Below are 20,117 nucleotides of genomic sequence, written 5' to 3' on the forward strand. Positions count from 1 at the left end.
ATAAATGATAAATTGATAATGAACTATTTTTTAAACTAAAGACTGGAAATAATTTTGTGACACTGCTGTGACAGTGAAGATTTTCCCATTGTGTTGTTTCAACATTCCTGCTTTCCACCATTCATCTCACTCAGTAAAGATCCATTAAAGAGACAAATATTGTATTTACTGTAAAACTGAAAAAAAAAAAAAAAAAAAAAAAAAAAAAAAAAAAAAAAAATTAGAAGAGGAAGAAGAAAAAAAAAGAATCTGGACTGCAGGCAGCCGATTTAGCACCCAAACTCTTCTACGATGAAGGCATGCTGTTGTAATAGCTGCAGTGTGTTTTTCATTGTCCTGCTGAGATACACAAGGCCATCCCTGAAAAAGACGTCATCTGGAGAGGAGCTTATGTTGCTCTAAAACCTTTATATACCTTTCAGAATTCATAATGTCTTCCAACACATGCAAGCTGCCCAGACCGTACAGTACAGTATGTACTTATACACCTCATAACATCAGAGATGCTGGCATTTAAACGGAACAATGAGGAACAATTGTATTTAAAGTATCGAACTTTTTACGTGCTCTTTCACAGATTGGAGTGTCTCTGCCTTTTAAAGCTAATCATGTTACAGACCTGATGATTAACTACACAGTCTTATTCCTGTGTGTATGTGTTTATATCCCTAAGTGTGTGTGAGTGTCTTTTTTGTTTCCATATTTAAGACAAACTTGTGGACAAAAAGATCTATTAGGCAACTTGACTTCTGTTTTAAATGAAAGATGTACAAAGATATCTTGATATACTTCCTTTGTGTTTAACACACCATGAACATTTAAGAAAATAACACTTCTACTTCACTTAATAAGAAGCAGTAGGGCCAGATGAGGATGTTTCTCATTAACAACAGCAGCTCAGTGTGTTAGATGCAGGATAAAGACATTTGAAGCACATGTTCTGATGGCACTATAACTGAGTTTAAAAGCTCTTTATTAACTACCGACCTGCTGAACAAAGAGCTGTCACATTTTATTACTTTAAAACAACACAAAAACAGTAATAATAAATTTGAAGTTTTCCACCAAATGTGTGGGTGTTTGTGTGTGTGTGTGTGTGTGTGTGTGTGTGTGTGTGTGTGTGTGTGTGTGTGTGTTTGTGTTCCTGCACACCACCTGCATGTGACATTTTCTCACTCCTCACACAACTGCTATTCTAAATAAGGATACATAATGTAAGAAGTGTTTTTAAATGTTTCTCTGTTTGTTACCAAATGATAAGAAGAAGAGAACATAGATTAAATAATTAATAAGCTAAAAAATACACAAAGAATACTAGCATTGTGGATAGATGTTGACCGCCATCGTGTGGCCACGTTTAGCAAGTGCAGGTCACTCACACCTTAGAAATAATTTGTAGTAAATATTATTATTATTATTATTATTATTATTATTATTTGTAGTAGTAATAATTTATTAGTTATTTTTTATTATTTACTACTACTGCTAATACTAATAGTACTAATAGTACTGCAATTAGACCAATCTTACACAAAACCAAACATGATGAAAGAATACAAGGTGTAAAAACAACGGCAGGAAGAGTGGTTAAGGTTACAGTTTATGCTGATCATATAACAATTTTAATTAATATTCACTTTGAATTAAAGGTGATAATGAGCTAAACTGAATCAAAACCAAACAGAAGCTGTATGGATGAGCAATAGTGCAACTCTAGTGTAAACCCTCGACACCCAAACCAAAGAAGAGGTGAAAGTATTAGGCTTAACAATTACAAACAGTAAATGTGCTGAACACAACTGGGGAGAGAAATAATATTAAATAAGAACTGAAAATGAAAACTGGAAATAGCTAATTATAAATCAAGAATTCAGTTAATTAAAACATTTGTATTATCTAAATTATTGTCTTTCCCTCTGACAATAAAATGATAATTAAATTAAATAAAATGTGTAGGTTTTATATGGAGAAACAATAGAGAAGTTACAACACAAACATTTCTATACAAACCAAAAAACTAGGAGGTCTGGGTGCTACTGAGCTGGGTAATAAATTAAACATAGCTTTTTGTAAACATGTGACACAGGCAATGTAAAAAGGGAGTGAATGGATAACTCATGGAGAAAGAGGATAGGAAGAGCGAGAGAAAACTTTTTATAAATTAGTATACAGAGAATTTACATTTAACCCTCTGGGGTCTGACCTTTTTGTGACACTGGCAGAGGTTCTGACATGCTCTTACATTTGGTCTTTTTTCAGTTACTTCAAAACATATTAATGGCTAATATCACATAACACTGTATTCAGCACAAACTGGGCTACAATATTATGTAAGTAAAATGTATGTACATGTTTGTATTTTTAAGTAAATGATGTTTATGTGTGGTTAGTAAAAAAAAAGAAAAAGAAAAGTTGCTGAAATAAGGCCAAGAAACACATACTAAACATTTGTTCACAAACTCTTGTAGAGTTGAGAATTTGCTACAAAAAGATGTAAAAAACCATTTTACCCACTAATTCACATGAAACAATACATTGATTTAACTTTTGTAAGACAGTTTTTGTTGTGTAAAGGCAATATGCGAGGGCGGGTTAATGGTCATGAATATTGATGATTCACACCTGAGGAGGCCCAACCCCTAATGGCTTAGTCTGGATTGTGTTGACAAAAGAATGAGTGTGGGGGGACTCAAAGAGAAAATCTTATGCTTGTAGTTTACTAAAATAGTGTACAATAAAGTACAAAAGACTTTTATATCTGTACTTGACAAAATAAAACTTTTATTTTACCAATGTTAAAAAACACTTGAACAATACAATAGAGTCAAGAATCAAGAAGGTTTATTGTATGGAATGATTCTTTACAATATAAAAATATATAAAGATATAAATTTGTAAGCCATCACACACTGTCTGCTGCCTGCTGCTTGCCTGGATGATGGTCTTGAGTCTCTTTGCAACAGGTGCATTATCACTGTCAGTGTTAAATCTGTAAATAAATAAATAAATGGTTAGGGCTAGAAATTTTTTTAACTTAGAATAAAATATAAAATAAAATTATTTCTCAGTATTTTACTGTAGCAGTGACACTTTAATAAACTGTACTTACACATTAGTCTCAGTTGCTTTAAGAGCTGAAAGAGACCTACGGCATGTGTGAGTAGCAGGTGATGGTAAAGGTAAAGGTGATGCAGACACATTCCTAAAAAAACATAATTAGTCTCATCGTTTATTTTCCAAAGTACTAAGCAACACATTAGTAATATTAATATATAACTAATATATACTAATATACAATATAACAGAAAAATGGGTACATGTGGACGTACTCTTTTTTGTTTCCAGTTGCGTTGCTGCGTGCCCTCGTGCGAGTATCAGACAAAGGTGAACATGTTGCAGCCACATTCCTAAAAAAATATCATAATTAGTATCATGTATTTGCAAAGTACAAAGCAACACACCAGTATTACTAATACTGAGAACATAAAAAAGGGTAAATGTGGCTTACACTGGATGAATGTCGCTCGTGTTGCTGCGTGCCCTTGTGCGAGTATCAGACGAACTTGAACGTGTTGCAGCCACATTCCTAAAAAAATATCATAATTAGTATCATGTATTTTCAAAGTACAAAGCAACACAACTAATATAATGTATTTTCCACATCAGTAATACAAATATTCTGCATGCATAATAGAAAAAAATGGTTACATGTGGACATACTTCTTATTGTTCTCGTTGCTGCATGCCCCCGTGCGAGGATCAAACGAAGGTGAAAGTGTTGCAGCCGGTGCAGGTGAAGACAAGAGTGATGCAGCCACATTCCTACAAAAGTTTTTAATAATTAATATAATGTATTCTCCACAGTAACATACTTATAAAGCAATAACTAAGGCAGTTAAGCATAGCTGAGATAAGATAATTGGGTACAGAAATGCGCTGTATATGTTTGTTAACAGGCCATTACCGGACATATTTATGGCTAAACATTAACACATGACATATCTCCGGGCACATTTACAGCTCATCGACACCACATCGATACATTTACACCCGAACAGATAGTCACGTAAACAAGACTAGTTGAGGCATAAACACTAGTCAAAATATATTCTAAATAGTGATATTGCTATTCCTATTACATTAATCAGCATACAGCTTAATAAGAACTAACATTTTAAGGTAAATAAAAGTTGCCAATTACGAGACGTTTCTATAAAGTCACTCTTAATATCTGCTTGCAAATAGTCTGTATACAATACAGTATATATAATTTTACATCACACAAGATTTCAACAAATGTAAGTAAAACTTACTCTTCAGAAATCATATCCTCAGCTGGATCAATTCGCTCTTCAAAATACAAACGTTCGTAATCGGAGTCCTGCTCTTCATCTGAGGAAACGGTGAAACTCTTCCTCGCTGTTAAAACTTTGTGCTTCTTATAGCATTGTTTGGGGGCATTGATCTTATTTGCATAGCCCGCTCAGGTAATTTTCATATGAATGGCATGCACGGCGGTAGATGGGATCACATTAGTGGTAATGTGATCCCACTAAAAACTGTACCTCTCTTTACTTACATACATATTACACAAAAAGACAATATTTGCTTTCGAGTTTAATTATCTCATTTAAAAGTAGACATTTCAGGCTTTCATTAGACATATGTATCATGTTCGTGTGATAAGTATTGGCGGAGTTATCAGTTCATGTTTGTAACATGTTTCAGGAAGAAGGGCAAGTTCACAGAGATGTCTGAATGCACAACCTGGTTATTTTCTTTATTTGCCAAAAGCACAGCGTTTTGTTGTTAATATGAAGGCACTCAAATAAAAGTAGACACTTCACAGTTTCAAATGATGCATTACATGTATGTGTATGACTATGAATGACGGAGTATTTTAAGTGGACTTCACGTTGAAGAGGAAAAAATGCGCCAAAGGCACGCCGCCGCGCCGTTCGACCCCAGAGGGTTAAATAAAAGACTGGTTTAAACAATCTAACAAAAGTATATACATGAAAATAAATAAGTACAAGTATAGTGAAATATAAACATCTTACTTTAAATGAAAGTGAACAATGTATTAAAAATGTAAACTTAAAGCTTATATCTGAAAACATTAGTAATGTAATATGGCCTGTTTGAAGACTTGCTGTGTGATTAGGGCTGGGCGTTAAAACGATACCAATATGTATCTCGATAGACGTGAACAATAGCGATAAAAAATGTGCTCAATAAAACGTTCGATATTTTTTATTCTTCGTCGGAAGAAAACAGAGGATGCGAAGCAAGTTTGGTTGCATTAACAAAGGCAGTCGCTCTTTGGATGTTAGCATGTCACTCCCTATGTTGCTAGGTTACCAATCATGTAACAGTATCAAGTCTGGTTGCGCCATATTGTTGTCTCGTGCCGGTTCCGCTTCAGTAACCGGCGACTGATAAGCTGAAAATGAGCGCCGCAGCAGGTGAGGAAATTGTAAATAAAAGAGGAAAAGTCAGCTACTTTTTCATATTTCTGCAGGTTTTATATTTCAATGTTACTGTACTGTTTCAGGTTTGTTTTTTTATATTACAGATGTATCTCAGTTTGAGGCGGAAACGATTCCTCGAGTAACTCTTTTATATAGCAATTATTTTGTGTGCATGTGTGTGTGTGTGTGTTTGTGTGTGTGTGTGTGTGTGTGTGTGTGTGTGTGGGACAACGCGCTTATGTCAAAGTGGAAGGAGATGCAAGGAGTTAGCGGTCTTTTGATTTGAGGGCGCGTGCACGTGCTAGTGCGGGCTGCAAATGGAAGGGTGCGGTAACAATGTCAATGAGCAAAGAGAAGAAACAAACAGGAGAAAATGACAGAAAATGTCCAAGTTTTGGGATCATTTCAAATCGAAAAGTAAAGAAAATGCTGTGGTGTGTGTCCATTGCAAGATCGAGCTGGCATACCACAACAGGTTGTCAACAGCATGTCATCCATGCTTATATATGCTTAAAGCACTTGGTGTGAAACCATGCATGGCCTCTAGTTCCAAGTTCCTGTCCATGTTTTTGCCTCTTAAACACCACAAAGCATTCCAAGAAGACAGTAAAGGCTTATGTTATGCCTGAGCTGTAGATTTAGAATCTTTTAGTTCTGAAGTTAAGTTGCATGACTTAAAGGCAGTATTTTTGTATTATTATTATTATTATTATTATTATTATTATTATTATTATTTATTTATTTATTTTAATGTATGCCTTAGTTTTGATACTTTAAAAAGTAATTTGAAAGTAATTTTTGTTGTTGTTTTTGCATCTCAGAAAAGGGTTCATTTAAAACCCAGAATGTTTGGCACTTAAATGTACTTAATTCTTCTCAGTCAACTTTGTCATTGTTCACAGTACAAATACAGAGAAACAATGGGTAATATCTAAATGTTTATTTTAATAGAAAATATTATTGTATGCATTGCATATTGTCGCTGTCGGGCAGAATCCTCGTATCTCCAAAACCATTTCAGGAAAGTTTTCAGGAAATTAAAAAAACGGCATATTTTTTGAGTTACTAAACATGGTATCGTTAAAGTTGTTATTATACCTTATATTGCTATCATTTACTGTTGTGTACCAACATTAACACAACATTTTCCCAAAGTCACATTTTATCGGCGATACAAGCTGCCGCGAAGCTCTCCCGCGGAGTGAAGAAGAGGTGGAGTTACAAGATTTCTCAGACAGTTAAAGTGTCCAATGGAGTTAAGAGATTTGCGAGACTATTTTCAAGACTTTAGATTGGTTAATAACTTGCATTTAAAAATGCAATATAATATAAAATATAAATATAAAATGCATTTAAAAAATGAAAGTTAATTTTTCCAAAAAAGGAAACCAATTAGTTGTTCATTTTAAGAGACCCGTCTTATTTTCTCTTGTATATTTAATATTGCTCTTTAATTAAGCAAAAATACATTTTATCTGATTACTCAATTAATCTATGAAATTTTCGGCAGAATACTCGATTACTAAAATATTCGATAGCTACAGCCCTAATCTCAGTCTACCTCACTTTTATTTATGTTTATAAAACCAGCACATTTTTAAACACTTTATTCACCAGAAGGTGAACAGCTAGTGAACTTCCTCGCACTAAACTTGCACTAAATTCTCAGGTTTCTCTATGTTTTCTTACATTTTCTTTCATTTTGCACCTTAAATGTTGAGATAATTATTAAGTGCTCATTGTGACTTTAGACTTATGTTTACATTTTAATTATGTGAGTTTTCCATAGTTGTTGACATTTCTGTCTTAATAACTGAGGGGAGTATGATCAGAGGAAGGTTCAGTTTAAAAAAAAAATGTTTAAATGTAATATATTTTTCTCCTGGTCCTTACTTTAAAGGGGTCATAAATATCAATAATTATCGATATCAACCGATATGAAACACTGATATCGTGATACAGTTTTTAATCATATCGCCCAGCCCTATGTGTGATGTGTAGTTAAATATAGTTGTTTATATAGTTCATTTACAAAAGAATGCCCTGTAAATTAACAGGGAACTTCAAAACTTTAAAACATTGTTCAAAGTTACAATGAAAAAAGTTTTAAACTCATGGTATCTTAAGTATGTAACCTAGTGAACCAGCATTAATGTATCCAATGAAAGAGATTTAAGCACTTATGTACTTTGCTCTGGATAAGAGAGTCTGACAAATGCTGTAAATGATTTTAAAGAGAAAGAAAAAAATTAACAACTTTTTATAAATTGTACACAATCAGCTGAAATATGGCATAAAACAAAAAACTTAGATTTAAATATAATGTGAAAAATATATATGAAAAAAAACACTAATGTGTTGTAATATATTGTAATAATATACAGTAAGTTAACAAATATGTGATGGAACTTTACTGGCTAATTGTTTGTATCGTCAATACAAACCAGTGCCATATTCCTGCTGATGTAGTATACAAACAAATTGTGAGCTAAAAACACAAAAGAACATAAACCGACAATCAAAAAACAATTTACATTGGACTTTATTAAAAATGGTTTGCTGATAGATGCTTGTAAATGTGTAAATTTGTCTAAAATGTTAAAGCAGATATGACCAAATTTCTGTTTTTTGCAAGTCATTTTTTTATTATTTAAATGAATGATTGTAAAACATGATTTTTTTTTTTAAATAAAAAAGTAATTTAAATGAAGTCTTTCAAATAAAGTTTTGGGAAAAAAACAAAGCAAGACCGGTAGCAAAGAATCTAATTATAGTTACACATTAAAATACAGAAGCACTGATGGAATACGTACGTGAATAAAGTGGTTATTCTTGGTTTTGCTGTGCGTGCGTGTGTGTTTCACTCATGCAGAAAGAAGATTTGCACGTTGTATGAAAAAAGTGGGTGGCTCTTAAAAGAGCCTTTGTGTTGATAAAGACGGCGGTAAGGCGCTTTACTTGGAGCTGGTGTACTTGGTGACGGCCTTTGTGCCCTCAGACACGGCGTGCTTGGCCAACTCTCCGGGAAGCAACAGACGCACGGCAGTCTGGATCTCCCTAGAGGTGATGGTGGAGCGCTTGTTGTAATGAGCCAGACGAGAAGACTCACCGGCGATGCGCTCAAAAATATCGTTGACGAACGAGTTCATGATGCCCATGGCCTTAGAAGAGATACCGGTATCAGGGTGCACCTGCTTCAGGACTTTGTACACGTAGATGGCGTAACTCTCCTTCCTGGTCTTTCTGCGCTTCTTGCCGCCTTTAGCTGCCGTCTTGGTCACGGCTTTCTTGGATCCCTTCTTGGGCGCGGTCTTAGCTGGTTCAGGCATGCTGTTGCTGTTCGAGTGAAGTGCGAGAGAATGCGTAACACCCACCTAGCGGCTGCTCTATATACAGTCTGACATTGTAATTAGGCACAAGAGAACAAACGTTTGTTATTGGTCATAATCCCAAAGTTCCTGATGCGGAGCGCCTCCTCCCGCTCCTCCTACACACTTACTCCTCCCCACTGTCCCCTCTGTGCTTTGTTCCCCTTCCGCCGTTTTACACTCAACTTTGTGCTTTATGACAAAAGAAAAGGGGAAAAAAATCCTGTTTCTTCCACCAAACTTTACACGCGTTTCACATACACACACAATATATGAAAAACAAAAGATATATATAAATCTTGTAAAAACTTATAACATTGTACTAAAGAGCATTTATTATATAAATATATATCGGTTATTGCTTCATACGGCTTTTGACGTCATTTGCATCATACACACACACAAGATGAAAAAAAGAGAAATATAGAGAGGTATATCAAATCAATTAACTTATATAATATTGTACTAAAGAGCATCTATTATATAAATATATATTGGATATTGCTTTATACGGCTTTTGATGTCATTTGTGTCTCCAGTCATGTTATCAGCTGTAAAACACAAAATATTACCGAATCTATAAGGTTTAGAGTCTAAATGAGCTATATTGTCTCCAACACTAATCTCATTCACAACATTTACATTTACAGCATTTGGCAGACGCCCTTATCCAGAGCGACGTACATAAGTGCTTAAATCTCTAACATTGAATACATTAATGCTGGCTCACTAAGTTACATACTTAAGATACCATGAGTTTAAAACATTTGTTCAAAGTTACAATGAAAAAGTGTCAAAGGTGTGTTTTTTTTTTAATGCGAAAGAATTAAGGAAAGAAGTGCTAGTTGAAGTGTTTCCTGAATAAGTAGGTCTTCAACCGCCGCTTGAAAAGAGATTCACAAGAGATCAGATTAGATCTATTAGAGATAGATTACATGTATATAAGTAGACTCTGTTTGTTATAGATAAACAAGACAACAGCTGAACAACAGAGTCTGATACACTGTACACTTTATTGTACTGAAAGCAGAGCAATGAAGTGCGTTTATATATATATATATATATATACACACACACACAGTTAGGTCCATATATATTTGGACACAGGCTCAATTTTCATACTTTTGTCTATATATACCACAGAATAAAATTAAAATGAAAAAAAAAAAAAAAAAGAAAAAAAGATGCCTTTGAAGAGCAGACTTTCAGCTTTAATTCAAAAGGTTGAACAAAAATAAGTAAAAGGTTCAGGAACTGCAACCATTTTTTATGCACAGCCCCCAATTTTCAGGGGCTCAAATGTAATTGGATAAATGAATATAATGATAAATAAAATGTTATTTTTTAATATTTTGTTGAAGATCCTTTGCAGGCAATGACTGCCTGAAGTCTGGAGCCCATGGATATCACCAGAGACTGGGTTTCCTCCTTTCTGATGCTTTGCCAGGCCTTAACTGCAGCTGTCTTCAGTTGATGTTTGTTGGGTCTTTCTGCCTTTAGTCATCTACTACTGTTATCTTCCATGGACGGCCAGGCTTTTTTATGTTGCTGAGCTCACCATTGCATTCTATTTTTTCTCAGAATGTACCAAACTGTCGATCTGGCCACTCCTAATGTTCCTGCTATCTCTCTGATGGATTTGTTTTGTTTATGAAGCCTAATGATGGCCTGTTTGACTTGCATGGAGAGCTCCTTTGAAGGCATGATGTAGGTTCACAGCAACAGATTCCAGGTACATATACCACACAGAATAAACTCCAGACCTGTTACCTGCTTAATTGATGAAGAAATAATGAAGGAATAGCCTACACCTGTCCATGAAACAGCTTTTGATTACTGTCCAATTACTTTTGGTCCCTTGAAAAAAGGGGACTGGCTACTCTCAAGAGCTGTAATTCCTAAACCCTTCCTCCAATTCGAATTTAAATACCCTCAAATTAAAGCTGAGAGGCTTACAGCCCACTATACCTATACAACTATAGATTGAATATGTTTTAGTAAATACCTAAAAAAAAATAATAAAAAATTGTGCCTGTGTCCAAATATTTATGGACCTAACTGTATAGAAAAATTGTACTCTACTTCTAAAGATTATCAGTCAAGAACTAAATGTATTGTTGCAATTTTGAAATTTGGCCAACAACATATAAGATCAAATAGTATTCATAACAGTGAAGTTTTAATTATGTCATTTATTGCTTTTATATTAGTTTTCTTCTTCTTGTTGTTGTTAGTAGTAGTAGAAGCAATATTCTAAATGTGCAAATGTAGCACTGGGTAAAAGGAAAAAAAAAGAAAAAACAACTACTACTACTAATAGTAACCTGAAACTATTTGTAACCATTGAGTTTTTTTAATAGAATTTACTACTAATACCACCACTACAACTACTACTACTACTGATATCAGCAGCAACAGTACAACTACTACTTAAAGGAGCAAATTGTAGGAGCAAATAGAAGCAAAATTGGCAATCAAACATTCATCGTAATTCTAGAGCTCTGTACCTGAGGTCATAATTAGCTCATAATAATCAACACTGGTGAATTTTGCTCTCTTTTAGTTTAAACACTCTTTTTTGTCGATGCTACTATATTTTAATACGTAATTACAAATCATGTTCATGCTCTGTTAAGCTGCTTTGAGACAACAGCCATTGCTAAATGCACAATACAAATAAATGTGTATTTATGTATCAATTACTCTTCTTATCCCTGAACACAATATTCCTAACACAAACACTCTATACTCTATGTCTGTAAACCATTTCTCTAAAGCAGATTCACACAAGATGTATAGATATCACATGTATGTGAATCTGCTTTAGAGAAATGGTTTACACACACACACACATATATACACACATATATATAAATATATATATATACACATATATACATACACATATACACAGATATGAAGAAGTGCTCATTTATCCGAGAGAATGTGGTGGCTCTTAAAAGAGCCTTTGTGTACGTTAGACAGAATTGAGGTTTAAGCGCGCTCTCCGCGAATACGGCGGGCCAGCTGAATGTCCTTAGGCATGATGGTCACCCTCTTGGCGTGAATGGCGCACAGGTTGGTGTCCTCGAACAGACCGACCAGGTACGCCTCGCTAGCCTCCTGCAAGGCCATGACGGCCGAGCTCTGGAAACGCAAGTCGGTCTTGAAATCCTGAGCGATTTCTCTCACCAGGCGCTGGAAGGGCAGTTTGCGGATAAGCAGCTCAGTAGACTTCTGATAACGGCGGATCTCCCTCAGAGCCACGGTGCCGGGCCTGTAACGGTGAGGCTTCTTCACGCCGCCGGTAGCCGGGGCGCTCTTGCGAGCAGCCTTAGTGGCGAGTTGCTTCCTGGGCGCTTTGCCACCAGTGGACTTACGGGCGGTCTGCTTGGTTCTGGCCATAGCGTCGAGCTGTGAACTTCACGGAGGAAAACCACAATAAGCAGCGCTGGCGAACGCTGTCTTTTTAAGCCCTAAAGCCGCCCTGTTCTCATTGGGCGGATTGAAAGCAGTCGTCTGCCATTGGATAGAACACGTTACGTCACCTGATGACTATTGGACGGTTCTCTGTCACGGACACCGTTTGATACCCAAACCGCCCGCCCCTATTTTACTGGCGCTCTCAGTAGCACAGCGCTTTTGTTTTCTGTCAGCAATCATTTAGTCAGCAGGCTTCATTATTTATTATCATCATCATTAATTATTATTATTGTCGTCTGTCATCCGTCTTTAAACAAGACCAGTTATTATTAATGTTAGATCTTAACGCTTATTTGGGGAATTGTCTTTATAAAGTTCACACTCACAGCATTAATAAAAACTAGGATGAAATTGCACTTTTCCAGTAAAAGTGGGTGGCTCTTAAAAGAGCCTTTTTGGGGGGCGAGAAACGCAGCGCCGAGCGAGTTTACTTGGTCTTGACGGCCTTCTCGGTCTTCTTGGGCAGCAGCACGGCCTGAATGTTGGGCAGTACACCTCCCTGAGCGATGGTCACTCCTCCGAGCAGTTTGTTCAGCTCCTCGTCGTTACGCACAGCGAGCTGCAGGTGGCGGGGAATGATACGGGTCTTCTTGTTGTCACGGGCGGCGTTGCCAGCCAACTCGAGAATCTCAGCGGTCAGATACTCGAGCACGGCGGCCAAGTAAACCGGGGCGCCGGCACCGACGCGCTGGGCGTAATTACCTTTACGCAGAAGCCTGTGCACACGACCCACGGGGAACTGCAGTCCGGCCCTGGATGAACGAGTCTTGGCCTTAGCCCTAGTTTTACCGCCGGTTTTGCCTCTTCCGCTCATCTTGTAGCTCAGATACGTTCTAAGAACAACAACGAAATAACAGCGCTGTTCTTCTAGCACTCTGCGATATAACCTTCACGTCAACTCTCTTATTGGCTAAGATACTTGTGACGGAAGAACCAATCCGAGACACGCCGTAGAATTCCAGGGTCAGTCCACCATTCTATTGTACGCCACACGCCCCTCCCACTCCCGTGTGTGTGCGCGTGAGTGAGTGTGTGGGAGAGAGAGAATGAAATTAAAATAAAAAAAAGACTAAATGCATATGATTGTAGAGAGAAAATATTTTGTAAACTGATTTATGATCAGTATCTTGATTATTCACTGGTTTTATATCTATAAAGCATATATTAGTATAGAAGAGAGTAAAGACAAATGCACATGGATTTAAAATGTAAACTGTCCAATTGTCCCTAGTTGTCCATACGTTTATGTGAAGGTGAATGTACAAGTCTGTAGCTGCCTAAACACTCGGTACAGAATCCACTAAAGTCATCATTTTGTTTATCAGAATAGGAAACAGCTGTTTAAGGGAAAATATGGGTGGCTCTTAAAAGAGCCGTTTGAGGAGTAAAAAACATGAGAAACACTGTTTACTTCTTCTTGGGAGCCTTTTTGGCCTTCGCCGCTTTGGGCTTTACAGCCTTTACCTTCTTGGGGGTCGCCGTCTTTTTGGCCCTCTTGGCTGCTTTCTTGGGGCTCGCCGGCTTTTTGGCCTTCTTGGGGCTCTTGGCTGCTTTCTTGGGGCTCGCCGGCTTTTTGGCCTTCTTGGGGCTTTTGGTGGCTTTCTTGACGGCAGCGACGGGCTTCTTCGTCTTCTTGGGAGACCTTTTGGCTGCGGGTTTCTTGGCCGCTACTTTCTTGGGCTTCTTAGCCGCGGCGGACTTTTTGGCGGCCGCCTTTGTCGCTTTGGGCGCGGCTTTCTTTGCGGGCTTCTTAACTTCGGTCTGCTTCTTGTTCAGCTTGAAAGATCCAGACGCGCCGGTCCCTTTGGTCTGCACCAGAGTGCCTTTAGTAACGAGGCCCTTGACGGCGAGCTTGACGCGAGAGTTGTTCTTCTCCACGTCGTATCCGCCGGCAGCCAAAGCTTTCTTCAGGGCGGCAAAAGACACGCCGCTCCTCTCCTTGGACGAGGAAACCGCTTTGACGATGAGCTCGCCGACGCTAGGGCCTGTTTTCTTGGTCCTCGAAGCTGCCTTCTTCTTGGGCGCTTTGGCCGGCGCGGCGGCGGGAGCGGGAGCGACTTCAGCCATTTCTCTCTCTCTCTCTGGGAGCTAATATTAGAATAAACGAGTGTACCGCTGTACGCTGTGTAACACAGGAACCTTCCCCCTCTCGACCGGGGGCTGGGCTTAAATGTAAGCATGAGAACGTTGTAGACTCAACCCGGCCGTGGTTGAACGACTGCGCTTCCGAGACACAGTGACAAGTGTGTTTTCTCACGGCGTTTCTCAGCGAAAATACGACGCTGCAGACAAGATCCCGAGCGTTCAGCAATAGGTTGGTTGAGCAGGGACTTTGGTGCTCGCTTCGTGCTCGCGTCGGGTCTCGGGAAAAAGGACAATGTCGTGCAGCGAGCACAAAAGTGTACGGCGCGTCTGGGGCTCGCTTTTAGGGCTCGCATTTAGGGCGATGTGGCGTGTAAAAAGTAGACAAAAAGAGGCACCGAGTTTACCGAGTTGCGGGAGAACCTTGTGAATGACACTGATGTATTTGTATCGACTGAGTGTCGTGTGTAATAATTGTAACGGAGCTCCGTTTGTGCTGCGTAAAGCACATGTATACTAGAGACAGACAGACAGTCCTGGCGCAAGCTCTCTCTCTCTGTCTCTGTCTCTGTCTCTCTCTGTCTCTCTCTGTGTGAGATGCCCTTCTCCCTGACAGCTCTCAATAAAACTTCAGCTAGTGATAAAGAAATTAAACACTATTTTTTATTATTATTTAATTAATTATTACCTGGGGGCACGGTGGCTTAGTGGTTAGCACGTTCGCCTCACACCTCCAGGGTCGGGGTTCGATTCCCGCCTCCACCTTGTGTGTGTGGAGTTTGCATGTTCTCCCCGTGCCTTGGGGGTTTCCTCTGGGTACTCCGGTTTCCTCCCCCGGTCCAAAGACATGCATGGTAGGTTGATTGGCATCTCTGGAAAATTGTCCCTAGTGTGTGATTGCGTGAGTGAATGAGAGTGTGTGTGTGTGTGCCCTGCGATGGGTTGGCACTCCGTCCAGGGTGTATCCTGCCTTGATGCCCAATGACGCCTGAGATGACGCTCCCCGTGACCCGAGGTAGTTCGGATAAGCGGTAGAAGATGAATGAATGAATGAATGAATGAATGAATGAATGAATAATTATTACCTCTGTTTGAGTGATCAATTACATGAAAGTAGTTAAAAAATAATTTAATTGAATTTTTTTTCAAGAATTCATTTCAGATTTTCACCTTCTAACATTCACTTTAAAAAATCACTAGATCTCAGCTCAGAACGAGCTCATATATGAAACATCACTTCAAATGTTTACTCACAGTTCATGTTAAAGTCTGTAATGCAGCTGAATTGACAAAGTTCACTGTTTATCAGTTCAGTCATATAAATAAATGGATAAAAGAGAGAAAAACACCAGTGGGCAGAGAGATGACCCTGATGTAGAGCTAAGAGTCCTGGTGCCACCCACTGTACTTTTAGTTAGTTTAGATTAGGGTATGCAGCTAATTTTTCTTTGCTGTCAATTTTTCGCTGGGGAAAAAAAAAAAAACATACACAAGGCTCTGTTTTTAATTCTGTTTATTTCTTTACACTGCCCATGTTCTCCTACCTTAGTGAGTCCTGAGTCCTCATGTTCTGTCTGTAATTTCTTGTCATTTGAATCATTAAAGTAATAAGCAGTAATAAGCAGACGTGGCTGCTTATGGTTAGAGAGTCTGAATTGTAACCCGAAGGTTGTGGGTTTGAGTCTCGGGCCGGCCATGACTGAGGTGCCCTTGAGCAAGGCACCGAACCCCCCCAACTGCTCCCCGGGTGCCGAAGCATAAAATGGCTGCCCACAGCTCCGGATGTGTGTTCACGGTGTGTGTGCACTTTGGATGGGTTAAATGCAGAGAACAAATTCTGAGTATGGGACACAGTACTTAGCCGTGTGTTACTTCACTTTCACTTTCAAAAAGTAATACCTGCTTTCCCCCTCCTAAATTTTCATTTTCACCTCTTATATTAATAGATATGACATTATTAATACACAAATAATTATACATAATGAAGTGTCCACTTTCAGTAAATGACACTAATACAAATTCTATGTAATAGAGCATGGTGATTATTCTGGGGAAGGAACAGATTGATTTTTTGTCCTTTACCTGGCCTCTACTCAGGAGCACTGCTTCTTTAGAGTCTTTTCATATAATAGTGAAGTCCTTTGGGGAGATTTTCTTTTTGTTTTTGTTGTTTTTTTTTTACCATTAAAATTAGCATTAAGCATCATAGGGTCTGGTGTTGATTTATATTTAATAAAAATCATATTCAATAACCAATAAACAAATATAATGAATTTACTGACAGTCACTATAACTCTAATGTATAACATTTTTAAATGCTGTCTATGTTCAGTTTAACATTCCTGCTGGGTTTAAGTCTAATATAAGAAAATACATGATTTAGTCATAAAAGTCTTATTCTGTCCTTATTCTTATCCTAACATCCCCATGTTTGTTCTGCTGATCCACACTCACCTGGTATGAAGTTCAGGACTTAAGATTTATATCTTAGGGTTTTTTTTACACCTGGGGTCTCATTTATAAAGCGTGCGTACGCACAAAACGGGGCTGGAAATGTGCGTACGCCAGTTTTCGCGCAAAGGTTGTGATCTATAAAAAACAAACTTGACGGGAAAATGTGCGCACCTTTAAGCAAACTTTGAGCTGTGTGTACGCACATTCTGGAGACTGTGAGACACTGTGAGACAGGGAATTGGCGACACAGATGGTGAGGTCGTGAACTGAAGTTAGATTGTAGAAAATACATGTGAGAAGAACGATTATAAGAATTACTGACATTTAATTTTCACTCTATTTCATACGTTTTATCCACATTATCATGAGGATTAAATCCAACAGTGTTATTTGTGCCGATTGTTTTAGGCTATATACATCTAGTAAAATCTAAACGTAATTCAAAATGTATTAAAAATAAAACAATAATAATAATAATCAGCGCTACTCCGTCCAGGGTGTATCCTGCCTTGATGCCCAATGACGCCTGAGGATAGGCACAGGCTCCCCGTGACCCGAGTAGTTCGGATAAGCGGTAGAAGATGAATGAATGAATGAATGAATAAATGAATAATCAGCGCTGCCTTACAGTCACATTGTCCACAACAGGAGCGCAGGAGGAGACGGCGCGACTACATGTGATACAGAATAGCATGAAATACCCTTTTATTAGAGCACTGCAGAGCACAGTGTAAAAATGAAATATTTTCCTTAATGTACATAAATCATAAAATGTCAAAGTCTGCAAATACAGTCATGAAGCACAATCGCTACTCATCATCAGTCCTAACTATTACGGTGTTCATTACAAAACCGTCATGAAGAAGTATGTGTTCACTATAACATTTTCATCTTAAATTTTCGCCCACAAATTAATTCTGTGATTTTTAGGTGTTAACGATCAGTCTAATTGCTAGAAACATATAAATCCTCTGGTGACCCGGGTATGTAATGCTTCATGATGGCACTGCTGGCACTGTTGGAGGATTACGCCGATGGCAGAATAAGGAGAGAATGAGTTTTCAGGGACCATGATGATATCCTGGCCCATTATGATGACTGGCTAATAAGCCAATTTAGATTCCCTAGAGCTGTGCTCTTAGATCTATGTGTTGAATTGGGTCCAGTATTAGAGAGGGCAACACGCCGGAAGCATGCAATCCCAGTCCAAATACAAGTCCTCACCACTCTGGGGTTCTTGGGAACCGGCTGTTTCCAGCGGGAATTGGCAGACAGGTAAATTATTTATATAAAAAAAACTAGAAGTAATCCTCAACTTTGTCTCTAAGACCTTTTTGTATATGAAATAATTCTATTGGAATCTATCATCTCACCCTATAGGTCTGGTATATCACAGCCGTCCCTGAGTGCCATAATATCTGTCGTTTTGAATGGTATACTTAATATGGGTAGTCGATACATCAGGTTCCCCTACACTGTGCGAGAACAGGCTGAAATTACAATGCAATTTGCAGCAATGTCTGGTTTCCCAAATGTAATCGGCGCAATTGACTGCGCTCATGTTGCTATAAGGGCACCATCTGAAAATGAATTTGCTTATGTTAATAGAAAGCATGTGCATTCTATTAATGTGCAAATCATATGTGACTCCAACATGACCCTCACAAACATTGTGGCACGCTGGCCTGGTTCAACACATGATTCCTTTATCTTGACACATAGCAGTGTAGGGAACAGACTAAATGCAGGTGCAGTACGTGATGGCTGGCTTATTGGTGAGTTTAACAATATTAAAAAGTAGAAACTAACAGTTTTGTTTTTAATATAATTTTAACAATGTTGCTTTTAATATAATTATAACCTGCAGGCGACAGTGGCTACCCCCTGAGAAGCTGGCTCTTCACCCCATTTTTAAACCCGCAGAGCGCAGAGGAAACTCATTATAATGAGGTCCACTCTTGTGCCTGCGCAGTGATTTGCATTGACTTTTTATGGTTAAAAATGTACAGGGCGGGATTTGAGGCTGGTTCACGTACGCACATCTGCGTGTGATCTGTGATTTATAAAGGGAACATTGCTTAGAGGAGTGCATACGCACGGTTTTATAAATCAGAATTTTTTTTGGCATATGCCATTTTTGGCTTTTGGGCGTACGTAAACTTTTAGTAGGGATCCTACGCACAGTTTTATAAATGAGACCCCAGGTGTAAAAAGGCCCTTAGACTTTATTTCTCAGAACACTGACTTTTTCCTTGCGACACACATCCACTAGATGGCGACATCTGACCGCAGTAAGTGAACCACACAATGTGCTGCATCTGTTACTGCTCTCTTTCAGTAAACTTCCATCCTTAACATTAGTGTGCAGAACATTTCACGTCAACAACGTATTACATTACTGTACAATATTTAATACTTTAAAAGTAAATCTGACTACATCCATGTGATGTTACCGGCACATTACCAGCATCGGTAAAGCTGATATAGACCAACATCTTCACAGAATGTTTATCTAACACAGTTATATATCTAAACTGCCCCAATAGTATAAACCCATTCTAATACTTTGTTAACAGTGTTAAAAATGAATGCATCTTTTGTTATACTTTAATGTATACAGTGTTAAAGTTACACACCATAGTAGTCAGAGCACTGCAACATAATTAATTAAATAATTTCAGTCCATCCATTCATCATCCATCAATTTTCCAAAATGTCTTAACCTATGTAAAGTCACAGGAGGATAGGAGCCGATCCCAGCATCTCGGGCTACAGGCAGGGTACACCCAGTACACCCTGAGCATTCTCACACACACACACACACACACTAGGCAAGACATCAGCAATTCAAGAATGTAAAATTAACAGTGAATAATAATGTGCAGTTCACATGTATAGCATCAGAAGATATGGAATAATAACGTAAATAAAATAAAACACATTATTCACATTAGTCACAAAAAGACATCATTGCTATAATTTTGTGTAACTATACAGATAATCTATTGTACCTAGGGTAATATAATATCCAAGCTCATACTGAGCTGGATTTAATGGATGTCTGTATAAAATTGTGATAATGATGTGGCCAAACAAAGAAAGCAAAAACATAGTGTAAAATGTATACACAGTGTGTGACAATCATTTTAGGATATTTTCAAATATTCTGAATATGATCTTCAGTCAAACCCAAGACCAAGGATTTTCATTCATTTTCTGAATTTGTCACATCTAAGGGGAACTTTTTGGTGGACCCAGA

At 38.0% G+C, this 20,117-nt stretch overlaps 4 protein-coding genes across 5 annotated transcripts; all 4 read right to left on the bottom strand.

Moving 5' to 3' along the window:
* Positions 1 to 8,376: 8,376 nt before the first annotated feature.
* On the bottom strand, positions 8,377 to 8,830 carry LOC132858953 (histone H2B-like). Its single transcript, XM_060889502.1, has one exon. It carries the CDS (start codon positions 8,798 to 8,800, stop codon positions 8,426 to 8,428), a length of 375 nt encoding a protein of 124 aa, XP_060745485.1. The 5' UTR covers positions 8,801 to 8,830; the 3' UTR covers positions 8,377 to 8,425.
* Positions 8,831 to 11,771: 2,941 nt separating this feature from the next.
* On the bottom strand, positions 11,772 to 12,284 carry LOC132858923 (histone H3). Its single transcript, XM_060889479.1, has one exon. It carries the CDS (start codon positions 12,242 to 12,244, stop codon positions 11,834 to 11,836), a length of 411 nt encoding a protein of 136 aa, XP_060745462.1. The 5' UTR covers positions 12,245 to 12,284; the 3' UTR covers positions 11,772 to 11,833.
* A 448-nt stretch (positions 12,285 to 12,732) lies between these two features.
* LOC132858930 (histone H2A-like) lies at positions 12,733 to 13,157 on the bottom strand. The gene has a single exon (XM_060889484.1). It carries the CDS (start codon positions 13,134 to 13,136, stop codon positions 12,750 to 12,752), a length of 387 nt encoding a protein of 128 aa, XP_060745467.1. The 5' UTR covers positions 13,137 to 13,157; the 3' UTR covers positions 12,733 to 12,749.
* A 572-nt stretch (positions 13,158 to 13,729) lies between these two features.
* On the bottom strand, positions 13,730 to 14,395 carry LOC132858907 (histone H1-like). 2 transcript variants are annotated; one of them, XM_060889458.1, is made up of 2 exons: positions 14,022 to 14,395; positions 13,730 to 13,964 (listed from the first exon to the last, which is right to left on the bottom strand). In XM_060889458.1, the coding sequence occupies exons 1-2, from the start codon at positions 14,387 to 14,389 to the stop codon at positions 13,730 to 13,732; spliced, it is 603 nt and encodes a 200-aa protein (XP_060745441.1). In that variant the 5' UTR covers positions 14,390 to 14,395. The 2 variants fall into 2 exon arrangements, with proteins under 2 accessions (XP_060745441.1, XP_060745440.1); XM_060889457.1 differs by having other exon boundaries at positions 13,730 to 14,395.
* Between the last annotated feature and the right edge of the window lie 5,722 nt (positions 14,396 to 20,117).

The sequence above is a fragment of the Tachysurus vachellii genome, chromosome 16, assembly GCF_030014155.1.
Source record: "Tachysurus vachellii isolate PV-2020 chromosome 16, HZAU_Pvac_v1, whole genome shotgun sequence".
NCBI classification, from domain to species: Eukaryota; Metazoa; Chordata; class Actinopteri; order Siluriformes; family Bagridae; genus Tachysurus; species Tachysurus vachellii.

Excerpts from the sequence above, each read along its gene's own strand:
- LOC132858930 (XM_060889484.1), bottom strand. The coding sequence starts at position 13,136 with ATGAGCGGAAGAGGCAAAACCGGCGGTAAAACTAGGGCTAAGGCCAAG.
- LOC132858907 (XM_060889457.1), bottom strand. The coding sequence starts at position 14,389 with ATGGCTGAAGTCGCTCCCGCTCCCGCCGCCGCGCCGGCCAAAGCGCCC.
- LOC132858923 (XM_060889479.1), bottom strand. The coding sequence starts at position 12,244 with ATGGCCAGAACCAAGCAGACCGCCCGTAAGTCCACTGGTGGCAAAGCG.
- LOC132858953 (XM_060889502.1), bottom strand. The coding sequence starts at position 8,800 with ATGCCTGAACCAGCTAAGACCGCGCCCAAGAAGGGATCCAAGAAAGCC.